General features: G+C 46.3%; 5 protein-coding genes across 14 annotated transcripts; 3 read left to right on the top strand and 2 right to left on the bottom strand.

Annotated features, from left to right (window-relative positions):
* Positions 1 to 213: 213 nt before the first annotated feature.
* Positions 214 to 6,820, top strand: LOC119553246 (zinc finger RNA-binding protein). 3 transcript variants are annotated; one of them, XR_005219757.1, is made up of 6 exons: positions 214 to 298; positions 520 to 617; positions 744 to 2,179; positions 2,789 to 3,289; positions 3,850 to 4,068; positions 5,177 to 5,308. XR_005219757.1 is itself a non-coding variant. In XM_037863521.1 (6 exons), exons 3-6 carry the CDS (start codon positions 769 to 771, stop codon positions 6,439 to 6,441), a joined length of 2,679 nt encoding a protein of 892 aa, XP_037719449.1. In that variant the 5' UTR covers positions 214 to 298; positions 520 to 617; positions 744 to 768; the 3' UTR covers positions 6,442 to 6,820. The 3 variants fall into 3 exon arrangements, 2 of the variants coding, with proteins under 2 accessions (XP_037719449.1, XP_037719450.1); XM_037863521.1 differs by lacking the exon at positions 3,850 to 4,068 and adding an exon at positions 5,866 to 6,820 and having other exon boundaries at positions 5,177 to 5,367; XM_037863522.1 differs by lacking the exon at positions 5,177 to 5,308 and having other exon boundaries at positions 3,850 to 4,079.
* A 47-nt stretch (positions 6,821 to 6,867) lies between these two features.
* LOC119553247 (MRN complex-interacting protein) lies at positions 6,868 to 7,641 on the bottom strand. The gene is made up of 3 exons (XM_037863523.1): positions 7,566 to 7,641; positions 7,419 to 7,506; positions 6,868 to 7,352 (listed from the first exon to the last, which is right to left on the bottom strand). The coding sequence occupies exons 1-3, from the start codon at positions 7,617 to 7,619 to the stop codon at positions 6,988 to 6,990; spliced, it is 507 nt and encodes a 168-aa protein (XP_037719451.1). The 5' UTR covers positions 7,620 to 7,641; the 3' UTR covers positions 6,868 to 6,987.
* Positions 7,642 to 7,856: 215 nt separating this feature from the next.
* Positions 7,857 to 10,096, top strand: LOC119554095 (integrator complex subunit 9). The gene is made up of 3 exons (XM_037864844.1): positions 7,857 to 7,927; positions 7,989 to 9,146; positions 9,213 to 10,096. Exons 1-3 carry the CDS (start codon positions 7,919 to 7,921, stop codon positions 10,008 to 10,010), a joined length of 1,965 nt encoding a protein of 654 aa, XP_037720772.1. The 5' UTR covers positions 7,857 to 7,918; the 3' UTR covers positions 10,011 to 10,096.
* LOC119554094 (isoleucine--tRNA ligase, mitochondrial) lies at positions 10,004 to 13,176 on the bottom strand. The gene is made up of 6 exons (XM_037864843.1): positions 12,994 to 13,176; positions 12,661 to 12,937; positions 12,401 to 12,605; positions 11,155 to 12,348; positions 10,758 to 11,094; positions 10,004 to 10,701 (listed from the first exon to the last, which is right to left on the bottom strand). Exons 1-6 carry the CDS (start codon positions 13,156 to 13,158, stop codon positions 10,057 to 10,059), a joined length of 2,823 nt encoding a protein of 940 aa, XP_037720771.1. The 5' UTR covers positions 13,159 to 13,176; the 3' UTR covers positions 10,004 to 10,056.
* A 564-nt stretch (positions 13,177 to 13,740) lies between these two features.
* LOC119552912 (transcription initiation factor TFIID subunit 4) lies at positions 13,741 to 22,516 on the top strand. Of its 8 annotated transcripts, none has more exons than XM_037862840.1 (11): positions 13,741 to 13,881; positions 14,419 to 14,679; positions 14,867 to 15,440; positions 16,623 to 16,784; positions 17,004 to 17,627; positions 18,578 to 19,138; positions 19,208 to 19,435; positions 19,846 to 20,739; positions 20,797 to 20,970; positions 21,037 to 21,162; positions 21,252 to 22,516. In XM_037862840.1, exons 3-11 carry the CDS (start codon positions 15,069 to 15,071, stop codon positions 21,408 to 21,410), a joined length of 3,300 nt encoding a protein of 1,099 aa, XP_037718768.1. In that variant the 5' UTR covers positions 13,741 to 13,881; positions 14,419 to 14,679; positions 14,867 to 15,068; the 3' UTR covers positions 21,411 to 22,516. The 8 variants fall into 8 exon arrangements, with proteins under 8 accessions (XP_037718768.1, XP_037718769.1, XP_037718767.1 ...); XM_037862839.1 differs by having other exon boundaries at positions 13,746 to 13,881; positions 14,408 to 14,679; XM_037862841.1 differs by lacking the exon at positions 14,419 to 14,679.
* Positions 22,517 to 22,543: the final 27 nt, after the last annotated feature.

Below are 22,543 nucleotides of genomic sequence, written 5' to 3'. Positions count from 1 at the left end.
TTTAAAATAAACCATTTCTAATAGTGTTTTATAAAAAAAATGCAAAACAAATACGAAGTTTAGGTCCCCATTTAAAAATTACATGGCAGGATGTGGTCAGTGGGAATAAAATCACTAGTAATCACAAGATCCCATCCGTTTCACAAATATCGTGACATGTTTGGTATTTTTGGTATATACTGGTATTTCTTGTCAACTGTCAAACAATCGATAGCTATTTCCGATATTCCGGTAAGGTAACCGTAAATTATTGCCGGCGCATATCGCACGAGAGAAATTTTCATTTCAACGAATTGAGGTAATTAAAATTACAATAACTGGGCCCAAAACATGTGCAATCTGTGCCAAAAGTGCTGCTAGAAGGGGTTCTCCACGTGTGCTACCTTGCATGCGGGCGAAACACGCGAAAAGTGCGTCCAAAGGTGCAGGGTAAAAATCGATAGAGAAAAGCGAATGGGGAAAATGGAGGGGGCGCTCCTTTTTCAACATGACGTGACTAAGACCACTTTGCATTTACAGCTATAAACAGGCTATTACCCGGAAAGCACATATAAATTCCCGGCTTAAACCGCATTTCGAAGTCGCATAAATATTGACAGTCGGCTAGGATAGCTAATGTAAGTAGAGCACCTCTTTATGGTATGTTATTTTGGAGGGGTGGGGGGGCTATAGCAATTGCACAAATGCAAATGGTAAAGCGCAAACAGATTGTCAAACAAATTCAATTTCCGTAATAATTGCAGCACACCGACGACGACGACGACGACAATGGCCAACAACAACTACACTGGGTTCAACTATGGCGGCACCCAGTACAATACTGGCCAGGTCTCGTACCCGGCGGTAACCAATGCCACCTACGCGAACGCGGCTGCCTATCAGAACGCCGCCGTGGCCGCCGGACAGGGTGGCTATGGCGGTGGAGCAGGCGCAGGAGCAGGCGCTGGCGCCTCCTCGGGCCCGGGGGCAGGGGGTTATGGTGGCTACGGCGACTACCGCAATGCCATGCAATCGTACGACGCCACCAAGACATTCTATCAGCAATCGTCGGCCAGCTACAACGCCTCCGGTTCGACAGCCTCGGTCAGCAAGACGCACTACTCGGCTCCGCCAGTCAAGAACCAGGTCAACAAGGGCAAAATGGACAAGTCGAATGGTGGACCCAAGCCCCCTAGCACGGCTCCGCCGTCGGGCAACAGTTACGGCTATGAATCGGCCCTCTACAATGCCGCCAGCATGTTTGTGGCCCAGCAGCATCATCCCAACCAGAAGCCAAATGGCGGCGCCAATAATTGGTATCAGCGCAAGATGGGACCGAACATTCCCGGTGCTCCGGCTCTGAGGGGCATGCGCCCCAAGGCACCGCCACGCCCCCAGCAGCTGCACTACTGCGAGGTGTGCAAGATCTCGTGCGCCGGACCGCAAACCTATCGGGAGCATCTCGAGGGACAGAAGCACAAGAAGCGCGAGGCCTCGCTGAAGATGTCCGCCAGTGCCACGAGTACCACTCAGAATCGTGGAAATAACTACCATTGCGAGCTGTGCGACGTGACCTGCACTGGCACCGATGCCTATGCCGCCCATGTGCGCGGAGCCAAGCACCAGAAGGTGGTCAAGCTGCACCAGAAGCTTGGCAAACCCATTCCCTCCGAGGAGCCCAAGAAGATGGGCAAGATCAACTTTGTGCCCGCCGCCGCTGGGGCTGGTGGATCGACAGCAGCGGCTGCTAGCGCTGCTAAGACTGACGGCGGCTCGAACGAAAGCGATGCAGCTGGAGACCTTGATGATAATCTGGACGATTCGCTGGGCGAGAACACGGACAACATTAAGCCGGTGGGCGGCGAGTATATCGAGGAGGTCAAAGATGAGGAGGGCAAGATACTGAGCTTCAACTGCAAGCTGTGCGACTGCAAGTTCAACGACCCCAATGCCAAAGAGATGCACATGAAGGGCCGCCGCCATCGCTTGCAGTACAAGCGCAAGGTGCAGCCCGACCTGGTGGTGGACTTCAAGCCCACTCCGCGCCAGCGTCGTCTGGCCGAGGCCCGTGCCAACCGGGCCATGATGTCCTCGCATCGCGGCGGCGATGATCACGACGGCAGCTATTGGGAAGAGCAGCGCAACCGCCAGTACAACGAGGAGTATGACTACAACAACTGGATGTCCCGCAGTTTCGGAGGTGAGTTCGCACACAACATTCTTTGGGGTGGGTCAGTGCTCCAGTTAAACCAGTTATAAACCACCCCTATTGAAGAAATACGTAGCATCACTTGCAGGGCAAGTCGTAAATATTAAATAAGGTGGTTTAGTTACGTAACTATTTTGCCGGAATCTAACTTCTATTGATTCGTTTAATTTAAGTTCTAACAACATACCAATTTTAAACCAATTTGATTTTATTGATTTTATTTATTTGATTTCCCTATTAAAGCATTGGATTGCTTAGATAATATACTCTTTTACAAATTTCGTCAATTATATTTAATGTGGTTAATTTCTACCATTCGGAAGGCAGAATTTGATTTTTAAAAATGTTTTTAATGTGCTTTTGCTATCCCAAGCTTTTTGTTCTTCTTGTATCACAATGTTTGGTTAGTTTGTTTAGTTTATAGATATAAATGTAATCTCTTAATAAGAAAGAATATACCAAAAGTCAAACTTTCTTAACTTGAAGCCTTAATCTGTAAAGCGGAAGTTCAACCTTAATTGTTTTCCGGCATTTAAATGGAATTTCTAATTAAGATCATGGCTAATAAGCACAAATATGTTTGATATGCTCTTTTTGCAGGTGCCCAGCGCTTTGGTCGCATGGGCAATGGACCGCCGCCGCACTTTGGCATGATGCCCGGCGGAAATGTGCGCCGCCCGGAGAGCACCGACGATCGCCACGCCATAGCGCGTCACGCCGAGATCTATCCCAAGGAGGAGGAGCTGCAGACCATCCAGCGCATCGTCTCGCACACCGAGCGGGCCCTGAAACTGGTCTCCGATGCCCTGGCGGAGCAGCCCAGCGATGCCGGAGCGTCCAACAAGAAGGACAAGGGCGACAAGACGTCGGAGAAGGATGGACGCGACAACCAGATCTTTTCGTTCCACAAGGACGCCGACAATGGCGGCAATGTGGTGCGCATCCTGAAGGGAGTGATGCGAGTCGGTTACCTGGCCAAGGGGCTGCTGCTCCACGGCGACAACGCCGTCGAATTGGTTGTCCTCTGTGCGGAGAAGCCGACGGCGGGTCTCCTGCAGCGTGTGGCCAATGTGCTGCCCGACAAACTTAAGGAGGTGGCAGGTAAGTTGAGATGAGGCAGCTGCCATCGTAGTCATTGCATAGCCCTATATTCTTGAATGACATTTCGGTTGTCCTATTGAGAGGATCAGATGAAAACTTTTTCCAGAGAAATGGCTTGAGTGATAAATGCGGCTGAAAAGCATCACTGAATCACTGAATCAAAACAAATACATACGTTCTTAGCTTGGCCAATTTCACACTGACCAGCGCAGTTGAATTTGGCCAAATTGGAAGCGGCTTTAACGAGTCAACTAAAACTACAAAAAAAAATAAAATGAGCAAAAAACGATTTTCGGAGCGCTCAAGATGCAAGATGAACGCAACTCATATTCGCTATTCATTACGTTCACGTTCGACGGGCAATTTGTGTGGAAAAAGTCAGCAAATCAAATCAAATCAAATTTAATTAAATCAAATTATTGTACATAGAAACTAGGACAACTAGGAGTTGAGCCCTGTTGTTGCGGTGGATATAGATTGCCACGCCCGCCAAACCGCGCCCAACGCCCCAGCCAACATAGCAACTAATTGCGAATAAAAACCGTATTTGCCGTTTTCAGCTTCTCTCTCTGCAGGATAAGTTTCGAGCCTCGAGCCTTGAGCCTTAGCCTAGAAGCTCCGTGTGTCTTGAGTCTAGAGTGTGTCGTTCAGTTAGCCGTCTGTAGCTGTAGCTGTAGCTCAGCCCAGCCCAGCCCTCCCAGGTTGCTCCTCCTCCCGCTCGGCTGCTGCTGCTGCTCTCCGCTCCACTCCACTCCAATCACCACCAGCGGATCGTCACGGTAACAAGCGCGGACTCGGTGCCACAAGTCAGTCCAGCCTCCTGCAGTCTAATCATGTGGTGTGGTGTGGTGTGGTCTCCTTGATGAACAATCAAAACCACAACCACAACCAAAACCAAAACTCTTAACCAACTGAAATTCGAAACCAAAGGAATATATTTATACAAAGTTTGTGCGCTCGCTCGTTTCCGCCACCGGATGATCAAAACTTTGTGTAAATAAAGTCCTTTGCTGGCCTGGCCATGAAGTTGAACCACACAACAGCACGCCAAGAAGCAATATGCGATTGATCCACACACGAGATGCAAGTGCTAGAGCCCAAAATTGCAGCGCTGATGTGTGGCGCCTCCATCTTTTACTCGAAACCATAAGCAAATATATCTATACAATATATTATCTCGTATACATATATATGTCCATGCGGTCGAATTGTGTGTATCAAGCTTGATTGTCCAATATAGAAAATTCCAATGTATAAATGCAAGTCAAAATTGCGAGCGAAATTTGCGTTGCGCACGGTGAATGGAGAATACTGAATACAGAGACGTCTGGTCAACGTTTCCCGCAGCCATAAATTTCGTTCAATATTTTCTAATGCAAAACTAAACTAACCAACAAACAAATCCGTTAAATAGTTCAAGTCGAAATTCAGTAAATAAACAGAAATAACCAGAGGTGTGCGCGCTCTAAGTGGAATTGCAACGGGTGGATGACGCCGAGTCCGAGTCTCGAGCTTGCAATTCCGTTTACGAGACCCCAAAACGGAGATACCATACCGATACCATACCGATCCCAGCACGCAAGTCGATCGAATCTCCTGTTTGCTGGGACCCGAGCGAATACGAGGATCGTGGGAAGAAACAAACATTATTCGTGCTTTTCATACCGTGCATCAAGTCCCCATTTGAACAATACTTATTGTATTGTTGCTAATCACTATTTTACAATATATACAATGTACGTGCATTTTGCGGGCCCACACTGGAATTTTGCTTCACCCACAATGTTTGTCTCTTTTTCCAAGTCGAATCTAGTATTTCGATGTTATTAAGTCCGCCTTCAAAGATGTCTTTATTAAGATTTTGTGTTTTTGCTCTCTTGATTTCAGGCGACATTCAGGTCAATTATCGCGTTGAGGTCAACGCCGAGGATGCCGCCCTAATCGTGCTGGATGAGTCTGTCTCGGTTAAAATAACCCTCACTTCGCCCTTGCTGCGCGACACCAATCCAGGCGAGGTTTCCACCAGCGAAGATGGTGAAGGCGATGCTGAATACTTGGCCCGAGAGCCGTGCCTTCGTGTAAGTAATAATAATCAATAATAATAGGAGATTCATGTTTAAAGATCTTAACAGTCTTGTTTGAGAGTCGTTTTCTCAATGTCATGTTAAGGTTGTAGGTTCTTATCTGTCAGAGAAAGTTAGCATGAGCTTACAATACAAATTACACATTGAACTAGAACATTTCCTCTAGTTAAGAATTTTTAGTCAGATAAACATTAAGGTATTGAGACACTGTATGTTTTCGAAAAAGCTATTTAACTTAACGTCAAAAGTTAACATGACATTGAAAAACCTACTCTTAATTGATTTAAATTTGGTTTTTAAAATATTTTTGGTTAGTACAGCCATTTTAAAATGTTTTAGTAACAACATATTTAAATTTTAACGTTTATTTTGAAAGCTCTTTAAGATATCGAGATATTTATCACACAGCATTATTGCTTTAAAAACGATGAGTCAAATCCATATCACCATCCCTGAACCAAAAACCTGACACTTATTAAATACTCTTTACAGGCTTTGGCTGACTTGCGCCATGCCAAGTGGTTCCAGGCCCGTGCCACTGGCCTGCAGTCGTGCGTAATGGTCATTCGCATCCTGAGGGACTTGTGCCAGCGCGTGGTCTCCTGGCAGGCTTTGCCTCAGTGGTCCTTGGAGCTGCTCGTGGAGAAGGTGATCTCGTCGGCCGGATTTCCAATCTCTCCCGGCGACTGCATGCGCCGCATCATGGAGGCCTTGTCCTCGGGCTTTTTGATCAATGGACCTGGCCTGCTGGATCCCTGCGAGAAGGATCCGACCGACGCCCTGCTGGACCTGACCAAGCAGGAACGCGAGGATCTCACTGTGTCGGCACAGCTGTTCCTGCGCTACATTGCCTTCCGCCAGATCTACAAAGTGCTCGGCATGGAGCCGCTGCCGGCCATGAAGTTTCCCATGCGTCCGTGGCGCGTCAACCGCAAGCGACGCAGGTCGTCGGGCAAGGCCGGTGGTGCACCCGGCGGCGAGACCGAGTCCAATGACATCGACGAGACCGGCTCCGATGAGAAGGTGGCCAAAAAGGAGGGCGCCGGGGCCACTGGCGGTAGCGCCTAGGCGGCGGATTTAGGTTATATACACGTAGTCGGCTACTAATATTACGATTTCTCTCAAGATTAACGCGCGTCCAAGCGCCACTTAACTATAACCAAACTCTTATCTCTCCACGAGTATTCAAACCAATTGGGACACGTGGAGCCAAGCATGTCCAACATGTTGCCCGATTGGCAATTAGTTAACCCCCCTATACACAACCACCCTTTAACTTACATTACTTAGCGGATCATGCAACTTGTATTTTTGTAGCATTAGTGCAACGGAAGGCAATGTATTCTGTGTAGATGTGAACATCTCGGTCCCCACACGATTCACACACAACATATATATAAATACAAGAACGAAACGGATTTTAATAAAACGTAATGAACAACTATAATGATCAAAATATTTTTATTGAAATAAAGAAACGTTTTATCCATTTACTAGTTTAGAAATCATAGTTCTTAGGATTTTGGAGGTTGGGAAGGTATTTTGGAACATGGTTATAACAATAATGGCTTACAAAATATCATATGTAATAAACGAACTGTTTTATAACTTCTGTTATAAGAAATCGTTCCATTTTGAGCAACTTTTCTTATTGATAGCTGGCAGACTTGCAGCAGGACGTTTATTGGACCTTGATACCTTGTTCCTGGATTTATTAAAATTCATGGGGAGTTCCTCTTGCTTTTCATCTTCGATTTCCGTAGGTACTGCTGCAGTTTTCTGGGGGATCTCAATGGGTCCATCCACATAGTCTGCCCACTTATTCATTTTCTTTTGGGGAGTACTATTCTGTTTTTCAAGGCTGTTTTCCATCTGATCCACTTGCTCCTGGGCTGTGAGGAATAGATCCTCCTCCAGTTTTTCCTCCTGCAATCCACGCTCCAAGTTTAGCTGCTGCACCTTGGCACGGCATTCTGGTCCTGAAATTTATATTAATTCCACGTATGTTGATTTTAAATTTAAACTACATAGGTTTAAATAAGTACCTGATCCCCTGAAGAACTCCTTCAGCAAATTCTGCTTTTGCCGGCAAATTTTACACTGCCATTTGTTCGCTTTCTTCACAATGTCCACCTAAATGGAAGAGTTTTTATATAGAATGGGGGTGTAATAGAGTTATTTGTAGTGCTCACCTGGTACATTTGGCATTGAATGCATTGTAAAACACGGATTTCTTGAGACATCATTAAACCGGGAGGAAATAAAATATTCAAATGACGCTTAGGGATGACCAGGGATGGAACACAGCAACTAATGGAACTGGTAAAATAAACTGTAAGATTTATTTAAATTTACTTACGTCTAAGCTCAATACTTTTTTAATTTATATTTAATCACAGATTTGATTTTAATAATATTTACTTGTTGTTTTTTTTAATGAACCACTGACTCCGGTTCAAACGGGAACCAGTCGGAAAGGAATGCCTCTCCATCCCTGGTCCAAAATATAAACAAATCTGCATCGTCTAATCGGCGGTTTCTAAAAATGCGTTTGGTAAGTCATCCTGCGATTATAAAGATCTCCCTATCAGCGGAAGTAACACTTCCCTTTCCAGTACTGCCTCAGCGGGGACCTGGCCAAGCCATGTTACATCATTACCTTCAAGGGCCTGAGGATAATGCTGGACTGCGGCCTGACGGAGCAGACGGTGCTCAACTTCCTGCCGCTGCCCTTCGTGCAGTCCCTCAAGTGGTCCAATCTGCCCAACTTCGTGCCCAGCCGCGACCACGATCCCCAGATGGATGGCGAGCTGAAGGACTGCTGCGGCCGCGTCTTCGTGGACTCCACGCCGGAGTTCAATCTGCCCATGGACAAGATGCTGGACTTCAGTGAGGTGGATGTGATACTTATCTCGAATTATCTCAATATGCTTGCCCTGCCGTACATCACGGAGAACACGGGCTTCAAGGGCAAGGTCTATGCCACGGAGCCAACGCTGCAGATCGGCAGGTTTTTCCTGGAGGAACTGGTGGACTACATCGAGGTGTCGCCCAAGGCATGCACCGCTCGGCTGTGGAAAGAGAAGCTCCACCTGCTGCCGAGTCCCTTGAGCGAAGCCTTCCGGGCCAAGAAGTGGCGCACCATCTTCAGTCTCAAGGATGTGCAGGGCAGTCTGTCCAAGGTGACCATCATGGGCTACGACGAGAAACTGGACATTCTGGGCGCCTTCATTGCCACGCCCGTGAGCTCTGGCTACTGTCTGGGCTCTAGCAACTGGGTGCTGAGCACGGCCCACGAGAAGATTTGCTACGTCAGCGGCTCCTCCACATTGACCACGCACCCAAGGCCCATCAATCAGTCGGCACTGAAGCACGCCGATGTGCTCATCATGACCGGGCTGACGCAGGCGCCGACGGTCAATCCGGACACCAAGCTGGGCGAGCTTTGCATGAATGTGGCTCTAACGATTCGGAACAATGGATCCGCCCTGATTCCCTGCTATCCCTCTGGAGTGGTCTATGACTTGTTTGAATGCCTCACACAGAATCTGGAGAACGCTGGCCTAAACAATGTGCCCATGTTCTTCATCTCCCCCGTGGCAGACAGCTCCTTGGCCTACTCCAACATCCTGGCCGAGTGGCTCAGTTCGGCCAAGCAGAATAAGGTGTATCTCCCAGACGATCCTTTCCCGCATGCCTTCTATCTGCGCAACAACAAGTTGAAGCACTATAACCATGTGTTCTCCGAGGGCTTTAGCAAGGATTTCCGGCAGGTAGGGTTTATTTATTTGGAGATTTGTAGAATCACATATATTTTAATTCCTTTAACTCTTCCATAGCCCTGCGTGGTTTTCTGTGGACATCCCAGCCTGCGTTTCGGCGACGCCGTGCACTTCATTGAGATGTGGGGCAACAATCCCAATAACTCCATCATATTCACGGAGCCAGACTTCCCCTATCTGCAAGTACTTGCGCCTTTTCAGCCGCTCGCCATGAAGGCCTTTTACTGCCCCATAGATACTTCCCTGAATTATCAGCAGGCCAATAAGCTGATCAAGGAGCTGAAGCCCAACGTGCTGGTCATCCCAGAGGCGTACACAAAGCCACATCCCTCGGCGCCGAATCTGTTCATAGAACAGCCGGACAAGAAGATCATAACGTTCAAGTGCGGCGAGATTATCCGCCTGCCGTTGAAAAGGAAGCTGGATAGAATTTACATCACCTCGGAGCTGGCCCAAAAGATTTCGCCCCGAGAGGTGGCTGCCGGAGTGACCTTCTCCACGCTGACCGGCGTTCTGCAGGTGAAGGACAAGGTCCACTGCATCCAGCCGTGTGCGGACACCATTAAAGAAGAGACCAGCTCGAATACCAGCGCTCCATCGAAGGAGGATGTGCTCAAAAACGTGAAGTACGAATACGGCAGCATCGATGTGGAGGCTGTGATGAAGCGGCTGGCACAGGACGGCTTCTCCAACATCAAGTTGGACCGCACTGGCGGGGCTTTGACTCTGAACCTGGTCAACGAGGACACGGTCATCAAGTTCGAGGACAACGAGACGCACATTATATGCGGCGGAAAGCCCACCACTCGTCTCAAGCTTCGGGATACCCTCATGAAGTGCTTACAGAGTTTTTAAAAACATAAATGTATTCCTTAGACCTAAAAAACAACATATTCTAATATTAATTTCTTGCTTCCAATACCTCGGAGCAACGTTGACAAGTCTCCTGCTCTCCATTGTCTTCTAAACTGTAGCGACGACAACGTGGGCACAGCGATGTCTGGAGTGTAGTTAGAGCTATTTCCAAGTCGTGATTATCGGATTGTAGGATCGTAACAGAACCCACTTGCAGTATCTCACATAGTTCCGAATTTCTCACAGATTCTCCAAGAGTGTTTTGCAATTTCTGTAGCAAATCTAGCTTACTTCCCTTGATGGTCACCGCCAAGTGCCAGGTGTTGACCTCGCCAGCTTGCTGGTTAATGAGACGTTTCACATCAAGCGCTGCGTTTACCACCTCAGTGGCTTCAGAGTCCTTCCATTCTGATTTAGCTTGAACTTTCTGCTGATGGAATGCTCCTCCTTCAACGTCGTAGTAGCTCCAGCTTTCTTCCACCAGGAAGGGCACAATGGGCCATAGGCTCTTGCAGAGCTGTTCGTAGCATTGGGTAAGCGTCTGACGAATGGCAAGCAGCTCCCGATCGTCGCCGCAATATAGGCGATCCTTGATCAGATGCACATAGATGGCAGACACCTGATTAGCAAGGAAGTTTTGAACACAGGCCACTACACGATTGTACTCGTATGCCTTGTAAAGTTGCTCCACCTTAAAAGGAAGAAAATTATTAGAAGAAAAAGCGAACGATTTAATCAGTCTCCTACCTCTGATTCAAACTCAACCAACTGGCTCAGCAAATACCTATTAAGATAGCTTTTATCGAGATTTAGTAGCAGTTCCTTGTCCGTTTGCCTCTCTCCAATCACACCCTTTAGATACCGCAGGGTGCCACGAACCTTGCTCAGATTTTCAGCCGCCTGCTGCAGCAACTTATCGCTGACCGTGATGGACATGTGTTGGGTTCCATGAGAGGCCACCCACCACCGCAGGGCATCTGTTCCGTACTTTTTGGTAATCTGCTTTGGAGAAATGACATTCCCCAGCGATTTAGACATTTTATAACCTTTCTCATCAACTGTAAAGCCGTGTACAAAGAGCGCCCTTTAATAAAATCAAGATTAAAGGGGTTTTCTATTAAATTAAAGCTATACTTTTACTCACTTGTAGGGAGCAGTTCCTCGGGCTGCAATGCTCATGAGCAGGGAGGATTGAAACCATCCGGTGAATTGGTCATATCCCTCCAAGTAAAGATCGGCTACTTTATCCTTCTTCAGCACTGCAGACCAAGTGCTGCCCGAGTCGAACCAGATGTCCAATATGTCGCTGCCCTTAACGAGATCTTCGGCTTTATAGCCCAGTTCTTTGAGTATATTAGAGGGAACCAGTTCATCCACCGACTTGGCCCACCAAAAGTCTATCGATCCTTCTTGGCGCAACAGATCACAGAGGTGGTTAATCAGAGCGGAATTGAGTACCACTTTTCCCGTCTCCCGACTGTAGAAAACGGGAATAGGAACTCCCCATGCCCGCTGTCTGGAGATGCACCAATATGGCCTCTTTTGGAGCTGGGTAAGCAATGCTTTCTTGCTCGCCTCCGCATTGGTTCGGGGATAGATTTCCACCTGCTCCAGGGCATCGGCAGCAGTCGTCTTCAGCTTCTCGGTATTGATGAACCACTGTTCGCTGGCGCGAATTATCACAGGCTGCTTTGTGCGCCAATCTATGGGATAGGAGTGTTCCATCGTGGAAGAGCATACCACATCGTTGGTTATGTGTTCTAGCACAAGAGGATTTCCCTGTTCCAGTACCGATTTTCCGCGCAGAAACTCGGGAGCCTCCTTTGTGTAAATACCCTCCTCATTCACCAGGCATTTTACCGGTATTTTCTTGGTCAGGCTAACCAGGAAGTCTTCGGGTCCATGGGCAGGAGCTGTGTGTACCAATCCTGTACCCTTGCTATCCTGCACATGGCTAGCATCGAAGAAGGGCAGATTCGACTGATCCTTGTCTATGGGATGTTTATAGCTGAGCTTGTCCAATGAGTTGCCCTTAACTGTCTGGACTATTTCACATTTCAACTGGGTGTTAGCCTCAAAGTCTGCCACAAGCGCTGAGGCCAGGAGATATAGCTCATCCGGTTTGTGATCCGATAGTCTGACTAGAACATACTCCAAGGAGGCATTGTAGCAAATGGCTTGGTTACTCGGCAACGTCCAAGGAGTTGTGGTCCATACAAGAGCATATATTTTCTTATTTTTTTCGTTGAAGGCACTTGGACTCAAAGCAAATCTCACATATACCGAGGGACTTATGTGATTGGGGTCATATTCCAGTTCCGCCTCAGCTAGGGCTGTCCTAATCGAATATATTTTCGTATTATTATTGTTGTAAAGTATCTCCAACTCACCTGGATGATGGTGACCAGTAAACTGGCTTTAAATCCCGATAGACCAGTCCTTTCTCATAGAGATGGTGGAACATTTGCAACTGATTGACTATGAACTCTGGCTGGAAGGTCATGTAGATATTATCCTTCTGCCAGTTGGCCAAGATGCCCCAGCTGCTGAACTCCTCCTTCTGCGATTTGATGGCCTCCAAGGCAAAGGAGCGAGCTGTAGGAGATCATTAGGTGTTATTAAAGAGTATATTTCTAAGGACTAGACTCACATTTCTTTCTAATTTCCAGAGCATTTTGACCAGGAGCCGTGCTGGTGGCCTTTAGTTCGATGGGCATGCCATGGCAATCCCAGCCGGGAATGTAGCTTACCTGCTGGCCATGTGCCACCCGTTGGCGCAAGGTAATATCCTTCAGAATCTTGTTAACCGCATGTCCCATATGGAGTTGTCCATTGGCATAGGGCGGTCCGTCGTGAAGGACAAAGGTGGGTTCCCCCTTCCCAGCCAAATGCTGCTCCTGGTACTCATAGGAAACGGCGATCTTCTTCTGAAATGGAAATATGATACATGTAATTGAAGATTTAGTTATAGCCAAGAACTTGCCTCCAAAATCAAACGCTCCTGTTCCTCACGTTTTGCTGAGCTCAGGCGGTTGGGAAACTTGGTCTTTGGCAGGTTAATGGTGTCTGTATATCTCTTTGCATCTTTCTTAGCCGCTTTCACTGAATATAAGCGATACCCAAAGCGAAAATTAAAAATCCTAAGCATTTTGCTGCAGATACAAACGTAACACCAGCCGGTAAAGTGGAAATCATATGTTTTTTGGAACGTAAGCACCGTTTACACCGCACACCTTGTGGATCGTAGGTTCAAAAAAATTATTTTACAAAATTTTATCAAATCGATTCAATAAATACTGTCGAAGACATGTATTTTTTATGCCCTTTGTAAGGCCTACAATTTTTGATTCAATATAGATTTTTCTAACTACAAATTGCGAAACAGTTGAGCCGTTACGAGCCGGAGCTGCCACCTAGTTTTATTTTAAAGTCATGGCAAATCTGTAACCAAATCTCATTTTTAACATTTTTAGATTTTCATACTTCATAATGAATATTATTAAATTAAATTAAATGATTTTCATTCTGAAAAAATTGACAACTAAGCACAGCTCTATATAAAAGCTGTTTCACAGTTCTAAGAATTTTTAATAATTCGGTAACAGTTTTGGAAATACCCATGATGAAGCAGAAATAATTTAAAATACGAGCCCATATAGTATTTCCAGTATATTTATCTGTTAAACGCGTTTTATTTTAGGAGATTCTTGTTTCGGCCGCGCAACGGTCACACTGCACACACACTCGTCCGTACCTCGGCGGTCCGTAAACAATATTTACTCGGTTTTCGGCTAAATCGCCAGAGAAACGCAACGGGAAATCGTTTAAAATGCGCCCCAGTGCACCGAGTTTGAACGCAAAATGAATTGAAGTGAGTGCATCGGCCGCAGGCCCCAACAAATTGCCCCCGACATCTGCAGGCTGTACAAAACTGATACTGAAACACACACACACACACGCACACATGGGCGAACGTACACGGACGTGGGTTTATGCCACCACCCGCTGGCCGCAAAAGTAGAAATTACTAATACTACGGCTGGCACGATGCTCCATATTGCCACTGGAGATAGGGTTTAACTAATATTTTTTGTTTAATCTTTTTGTTGGTCATATTTTGATAGCAAAAAAAATAAATATGAATTTTTTCGCTCGCTAAACATTAATTTTTAAGTGTCCCCGATTAACTATTAAAATTGATGTATTTGCGGTAACTGCAAACTAGCCGCCCGCATAAACGTGCAGCCTTGCCAGATCGCCGGTTACGTGTTTTTCGCCCGCCATCTGGCAACGCCCGCTTGCCTCGATTTTCGCTTTGCACGCGCATTCGTGAAAATGGCGGCGTTCTGGCACCGTCGCTGCCAAATTTTTTGTACATCAAAATAATCAAAATAAAGCATTCTTCCAGTGCTCAACAAACAGTCCGTGCGAGCGCGCGCGTGTGTGTGTGTGCGCAGGAAAAACCGCCGATCGGGGAAAGGTGTAGAAAAGTCCGTAGGGAGTTTAACAAAAGGCAGCAGCAGCGCATTAGCAAGATAACACACACGCGACGACTACGTCGGATGCGCCAGGAGAAAGGCGACGACGACGGCGACGGCGAAGGCGACTGAGCGAGTGGGTCAGCCAGCGCAGCACTAAGTCAGCGGAGCACCCGCTTCTTTTGGCCAAGGTGAATGCGCGATTACCTGTGCGCCGCCTCCAGGTGTTCCCCTACCCGAGTGTCCCCTTCTTCCCAGCATCTGGTTTATGACCAGGTAGCCGGTGGGCAGGTAGACAGCAGCTGCTCCTCCACCCACCTACCTGCTCCTTCGCCGCCTCTTGTATAAATACTAAATGCGCCTCCCCTTGCCTTGCAGTTCTGGGAGCGCACAGCATGCAACAAGAACAACGGCAACACCACCTCCACCACCACGACGACGACAGGATGTGCGCTAGTAGTTGATCGGAACAGGATCGCTCGCCCACACCAAACAAAAGTCAAAGGAAAGGAGTCACACTCGCCAACAAACAAAAACATAAACAAAACAACAGCAACACACCACCACCACACACAGCACGATGAACACCAGCCAGACAGCTGCCGGCAATCGCATCACTTTCACCAGCCAGCCGCTGCCCAATGGCACTATTAACATAGCCGGCAATCCCGGCGCCGTGATATCCACGGCCCAGCTGCCGAACACCACCACCATCAAGACCATACAGGCGGGGATCGGTGGTCAGCATCAGGGATTGCAGCAGGTCCATCATGTACAGCAGCAGCAGCAGGCGCAACAGCAGCAACAACAGCAGCAGCAGACGCAATCCGTAGGTGCCACCCAAACACAAACCCTAGTTATTAAATCCAACCACCATGCTGTCACCCTGCCGGCGGGTCTAGTCTCAAGTGCACCAGCAGGAATCGTAACCATGACCAAGACCATCAATCAGGTATCCACATTAAAGCTAAACCCACTTCGGGCGCTAGGCGATCGCAAGTCGGGCGTATCACTCGTCCAATTCTGAATATCCCTATCCGAAACCTCCTCAACTCCTCGCTCGAATCGGATAGTAGTGGCCGCACACACTTTGGTTGTAGTTTATACTTTTATTGCGCTTTCATCTTTGGCTATCTCTGCTGTCTGAAAATACAAAAAAACCCATTCTAATGGGGTAAAACCCAGGCTTAAACCATCACTCTCCCAGTTTTAAAAATATCCATCAATCCAGGAATATTAGCTATTCTTTGAAATGTTATGTTTACATGTTATTATTAAAAATCATATTACTGTCTGAAACATTATTTAAAATCGGTGATCTTTTTAGAACTCTTTATGCCCTCCAATTGAATTTGATGTTTCTGCTGTCTGAAAATCTCAAATCCTTATTTAAATGGGGTAAAACCCACGCTCTCCCACAATTAAAAATATCTATAAATCCAGACATTATTTATTCAGTTTTAAACAATATTCATTCTCTGAACTTTCTAATTTAAAATTGTTTCCTTTCCGGTTTAATTTATTTTTATATTCTTTATAATTCAAGTTCCATTTTAAAATTACTACTAAATTTTAAGCCATCATTTTTTAATTAAAATTTCATAACGATTCCCCAGACAAAATCACATTGTAATTCCTTATGCTTTTCCCCTTGCTATTAAAAGTAAAAATCAGAATTTATAAGCAATTTCATTATCTTCCGTTCACATATTTTTATCTATATAAACTATACCCAACCAAAATCATTGCAATATATCGTATCCTCAACCAAATTCCCCCGTATTCCTTCAATCGCAAGCACTAGCCCACTTTAAAGCTTACTTTATACAACAAGATCCACACCATTAAATTCGTAGAACTATTGCTTTCAATGCTCGCTTTTTATAGAACATATAGTAGATCACACGCCTTTAAATTCAGTTGGCACAACAAGAATTGGTTAAACAACTTAAGTCCACTTTCCTTGGGGTCCTCCGACGAGCATTAGACGCCAACTGCTGCATGTTGTAGGCCAATTTAGAATCCCGCAACCCCTCTTAACGCTTCCTCTGTCCCAAATAGACTTATGTGATTTGATAAGCTAGCGATCGATTTATTGAATAATTGACTAATGATAACGCTGTGTATTTCCCAGGCCGGTCAACCGCTGCTGAACTCGATGCTGCCGGCGGGCGTGGTGGTGGGCATGCGCCACCAGGCGCCGTCGCAGCAGCAGCAGAAGAATGTGCCCACCAACCCGCTCAGCCGTGTGGTGATCAACTCCCACATGGCGGGCGTGAGACCGCAGAGTCCATCGGTGAGTATGAAGGCTGAAGAAGGCTAATTACTACGGTTGTTGTGGTGGGTTCTTCTCTACTAACTCACAGAGCTCCCTAACCCAACCACACTCTATCACAAAGACGCGCATGTGCACAGCCCATCATATAAGCACACACATCATACCACACATACACCACACACCATGGTCCAGCAGATGAAAACCGAGTCTCTCTGTCTTCTCTCTCTTTACTTTTAGATAACTTTAAGCACACTTAATACGGGTCAGACCCCGGCATTGCTGGTCAAGACGGATAACGGATTCCAGCTGTTGCGCGTGGGCACGACGACGGGTGCGCCGACGGTGACACAGACCATAACCAACACCAGCAATAACAGCAACACGACAAGCACCACAAACCATCCCACAACCACACAGATCCGTCTGCAAACTGTGCCGGCTGCAGCTGTAAGTAGATACCAACAACAACAACAACAGCAACATCAGCAGCAACAACAGCAGCAATCGCAACAGCAACAGCAGCAACAAGCAACCAACAGCACTACCGCCAGCACTAGCATTGCACTGCGCAAAACGATTGTCCGTACATCATCCACAGTCCCATCCAGCAATAATAACAATAATAATAGTATTATCAATGCCACCACCACCACCAACACCACCACCACTACCAACAACAACAACCAGAACAACAACAAACCCGCTACTAACCAGCAACAGCAGCAACAGAAGCTCCAACAGCAGCAACATCTCAAGGCCCAGCAGCAGCAGCAGCAACATAAACAGCAACAGGCATCCGCTGCGGCTGCCGCTGCAGCAGCTGCCGCCAATGTGGCAGCCACCATAAAGATCAAGCAAAACGTAAAGAGAAGCCAGCAGGATATACTCCTAATCGAACATTTTTGTTTTTTGCTCTTCTCTCCTCTGTTCTCCTTTGTCTGTTATGCATTTGGATTTGATCTTATTTATACAATACATATAATAACTATGCCTACGCTTCAGTTCCGTTTTGGTTCGTAACATGCGAACACCACTTCATTTTGATTTATCCAGAATACTCTCGTATATGATTGCATATATATGATATAAACGTAAATGTACTGCATGCTGCGTTGTGTAAAACTGTCTGTGTATTTTCGATACTCCTTATTTCGATTCGATTTAGTTAAATGCGCTGTCCAGGAGCTGCTGTTCCAGGCCAAACATCATAAAACAGGACTGGCTCTCGGGTTGCCCAACGATGTGTGCTGGGCTGTTGTTTTAATCCCAACAAATCCCTCCTTAAATAATAGTTTCTAAACCAAAATTCACTAGAGTATCACCATGCGAACCCATTTCAAAGAATTGTAATTGATTTCTTTCGATATCTTTGAATTTAAACTTTTGTAAGATATTTGATTTCCGTGATATATATTTTTATTAGAAAAGTATACTTAAACAATAAGTCTTGAACGTTTAACTAAAGTCGCGTACTTAACTACTAATAACTTTTTAAATTAAATTTTGAATAAATAATTGTCGAGTGCTTCTGAAAGAAATAAAAATTGCTCTCGAGAGCATTTTAATGTCACGTCTCCGGTTCATCTCATTATCCATGCCCCAGCCATAGCCCTGCCCCCTGCACACATACTTGGAGACCAGGTCCCCTAAACCCTCCCATCCTTTAAAAAAGAACCATCATCATCTTTATTCTGCTATATAATATTTTTAATAATTATTCTAACGCTTTTTGGTCTTAATTTTGCACTACTTTATATGATAACATTTTATCCAAACCATATAATAACTAATTTATTGTTTTCCCTCTATAGTCTATGACCAACACGACCGCCACCAGCAACATTATTGTCAATTCGGTGGCCAGCAGTGGCTATGCGAACTCATCGCAGCCGCCGCACTTGACGCAATTGAATGCGCAGGCGCCGCACTTGCCGCAGATTACGCAGATCCAAACGATACCGGCCCAGCAGTCCCAGCAGCAGGTGAACAATGTGAGCTCCGCGGGAGGAGTGGCGTCGGCGGTGAGCAGTACGACGGCAGCGACGACGACGCAGCAGGGCAATACCAAAGAAAAGTGTCGCAAGTTTCTAGCCAATTTAATCGAATTGTCGACACGGGAACCGAAGCCGGTGGAGAAGAATGTGCGCACCCTCATCCAGGAGCTGGTCAATGCGAACGTGGAGCCGGAGGAGTTTTGTGACCGCCTGGAGCGCTTGCTCAACGCCAGCCCGCAGCCATGTCTGATTGGATTCCTCAAGAAGAGTTTGCCCCTGCTCCGGCAAGCGCTGTACACCAAGGAGTTGGTAATCGAAGGCATCAAACCACCGCCGCAGCATGTGCTCGGTCTGGCCGGACTCTCTCAACAGCTGCCTGTAAGTCAAGGAAATCGTTTATATCTTTAGTATTATTTTTTAAAGTATTATTTTCGATTTTCTCTATAGAAAATACAAGCGCAAATCCGTCCGATCGGTCCCAGCCAGACAACGACCATTGGACAGACGCAGGTGCGCATGATCACGCCGAATGCCTTGGGCACGCCACGACCCACCATTGGCCACACCACGATATCGAAGCAACCGCCCAATATCAGGCTGCCCACAGCACCGCGACTCGTCAACACGGGAGGAATTCGCACCCAGATACCTTCGTTGCAGGTGCCTGGACAGGCGGTAAGTTTCATGTTTGTTATTACCTATTGGTCTAAAGTCTCCAGCTAAATTTGTTTAAATTTCCTTCACTCAACAAGTACAAATGTTAAATGGTTCCATATTGTTTCCGAGATTTTTAAGCAGATATTTTTGATTCAATAAATATTTGGACTTCTTTGTCTTTTGAATTGAGCTTTTAACTGTCAACATCTATATACATATGTGTATTCATATTTTAAGATCATTACGACTTCTTTTCGCAGTTTTCGACACCTGTCTGCATTAAGTTAGCTTTTCAATACAATATTGAGTATTTAAGAGTTGCATATAGTATGTACTTCATAGGTACTTTTAAATTAAAACAGGCTTTAGTTTAATACTTCACCTATATTCTATTATTAGTACTAATAAATCGAAATATTTCATTACAGAATATAGTGCAAATTCGCGGGCCGCAGCATGCGCAATTGCAACGCACGGGATCGGTGCAAATCCGGGCTACCACCCGGCCGCCGAACAGTGTGCCCACCGCGAACAAACTCACTGCCGTCAAGGTGGGCCAGACGCAGATCAAAGCGATCACGCCCAGCTTGCACCCGCCCTCGCTGGCCGCCATCTCTGGCGGACCACCGCCAACGCCCACGCTGTCCGTTTTGTCCACTTTGAACTCCGCCTCGACCACATCGCTGCCGATACCGTCGCTGCCCACGGTTCACCTTCCACCCGAAGCTCTTCGAGCACGAGAGCAGATGCAAAACTCGCTGAACCACAACAACAATCACTTCGAAGCGAAGCTGGTGGAGATTAAGGCGCCATCGCTGCATCCGCCGCACATGGAACGGATAAATGCGTCTCTAACACCGATTGGAGCCAAAACGATGGCGAGGCCACCGCCAGCGATCAACAAGACGCTGGGCAAAAAGAAACGAGACGCCATGGAAATGGACGCCAAGTTGAACGCATCGAGCGGAGCGGCAGCATCGGCGGCGAACTCATTTTTCCAGCAGAGCTCCATGTCCTCGATGTACGGCGACGATGATATCAACGATGTGGCCGCCATGGGTGGCGTTAACCTGGCGGAGGAGTCGCAGCGGATTCTCGGCTGCACGGAAAACATCGGCACGCAGATACGTTCCTGCAAAGATGAAGTGTTCCTCAATCTGCCCGCCCTGCAAGCCCGGATACGGGCCATTACGTCGGAGGCGGGACTGGATGAGCCGTCGCAGGATGTGGCCGTTCTGATATCGCACGCCTGCCAGGAGCGACTGAAGAACATTGTGGAGAAGTTGGCTGTGATAGCGGAGCACCGCATTGATGTCATCAAGGTTCGTTTTTCTAGGCTTGTTGAAGAGAAAACCATATTTAATAACTGGTTCATCTAGTTGGATTCACGCTACGAGCCCGCCAAGGATGTGCGCGGTCAGATCAAGTTCTTGGAGGAACTGGACAAGGCCGAGCAGAAGCGACACGAGGAGCTGGAGCGGGAGATGCTGCTGCGGGCAGCCAAGTCGCGGTCGCGCGTTGAGGATCCCGAGCAGGCCAAGATGAAGGCGAGGGTAGGATCGCAATCACAATCGCCGTTCCCCGGAGTCATTTGCTTAAGTCTTTCTCTCATTGTGTAGGCCAAGGAGATGCAGCGCGCCGAGATGGAGGAGCTGCGTCAGCGAGATGCCAATCTGACGGCGTTACAGGCGATTGGACCTCGGAAAAAGCTGAAGCTGGACGGCGAAGCGGTCAGTGCGGGAGTGGTATGTACATATTTATTATTCTTTAATGTTAGATATATAAAATCCCAGAACTGTTATTAATTAAGTTGTGTTTCTAACCCAAAAAAAAGGGTTCCAGTGGCGGCGGAGTGCTCAGCAGTTCGGGATCTGCGCCAACGACGTTAAGGCCGCGCATCAAGCGTGTGAACCTGCGCGACATGCTCTTCTACATGGAGCAGGAGCGCGAGTTCTGTCGCAGCTCCGTGCTGTTCAAGACATACCTCAAGTGATCGCTGCTGTTGCCCATCATTCGCACCGTGTTCTTCTCGCAGATTCTCCTACTCCGTGGACTGTCGTCGTCGTCGATGTCGTTGTGTCTCCAGCTTTACTATTTCATCCATTTGCAATATAATTTAGCCTCAAATTTAACTGCGTCGCGTCTCCCCCTTTGTTGTTTCTTTTTTAGTTAGGCGGCCCTATTTAATTTCTATATTTACGTTTACACACTTAAACCCTAAATTCTAATCGTATTTGATTTAAGCCTAATTTAAAGCTCGTTTATTTTTCCCAATAAATTGTCTGTAAAACTTAAACCAAACCAATCCAAAAAAAAAACCACAAAAACAAAACAAAACCAGAGTAACGTAAACGAAAGGATTAAATAATAGAGAGGAATATTAAAGTACAGAGAACGCGCAGTCAGCGGGCGTTTGATTTGTAATTTGTATCATAATGTTTGCATCAACTGCATTGACGGCCTTATCTAAACGATATAAACATATATATTAATATTTAATTATTTAGCTTAGTTTGTTAAACGAAAACGAAGCATAATTTATAGATATTAAGCGAAAAGTAAGCGCGCGCGCGAGATAACACGAGAAATCGAAACCGAATTACAGATAGATGGTTTTTAAAACCAAACAATCGAAACAAGTTCAGCAACTGCTAAAACAAAAATTAAACAAAACACATCAAAAACAGAAGCGAAAAAATATCCATTTAAACATAAAAACATTGAATTAGTTATAGTTGTTTAAACAAAACGATGTAATTTTTAATTACCTATAATGTATAAACGGAAACCAATCGTTAGGCAAGACCACAACAAACAAATTGTAAATACATGCTAGGATACGATTTTTCTAATAGATAACTAGGTAAACGCAAACGTAATTAACGAATTCTCGATGGCTAGGAACAGTGGGAATGCAGAGATCTTAGTACACCGATATAAAATATGTTTTAGTGGCGCTCGTTCATCCATTGAAAAACACGGTTCACAAGGCTCCCCCAAATCCCAAAACGACCCCAATCAAAACCGGCCTACACACACACAAAATAGACAAATTTTATACAATTAGCCGGATAAATCTTGTAAAATACAATCCCAAAATAAAAAAAAATTATAAGAAATAAATTG

The sequence above is a fragment of the Drosophila subpulchrella genome, chromosome 3L (assembly GCF_014743375.2).
Source record: "Drosophila subpulchrella strain 33 F10 #4 breed RU33 chromosome 3L, RU_Dsub_v1.1 Primary Assembly, whole genome shotgun sequence".
NCBI classification, from domain to species: Eukaryota; Metazoa; Arthropoda; class Insecta; order Diptera; family Drosophilidae; genus Drosophila; species Drosophila subpulchrella.
This window is presented reverse-complemented; position numbering and strand designations above follow the sequence as displayed.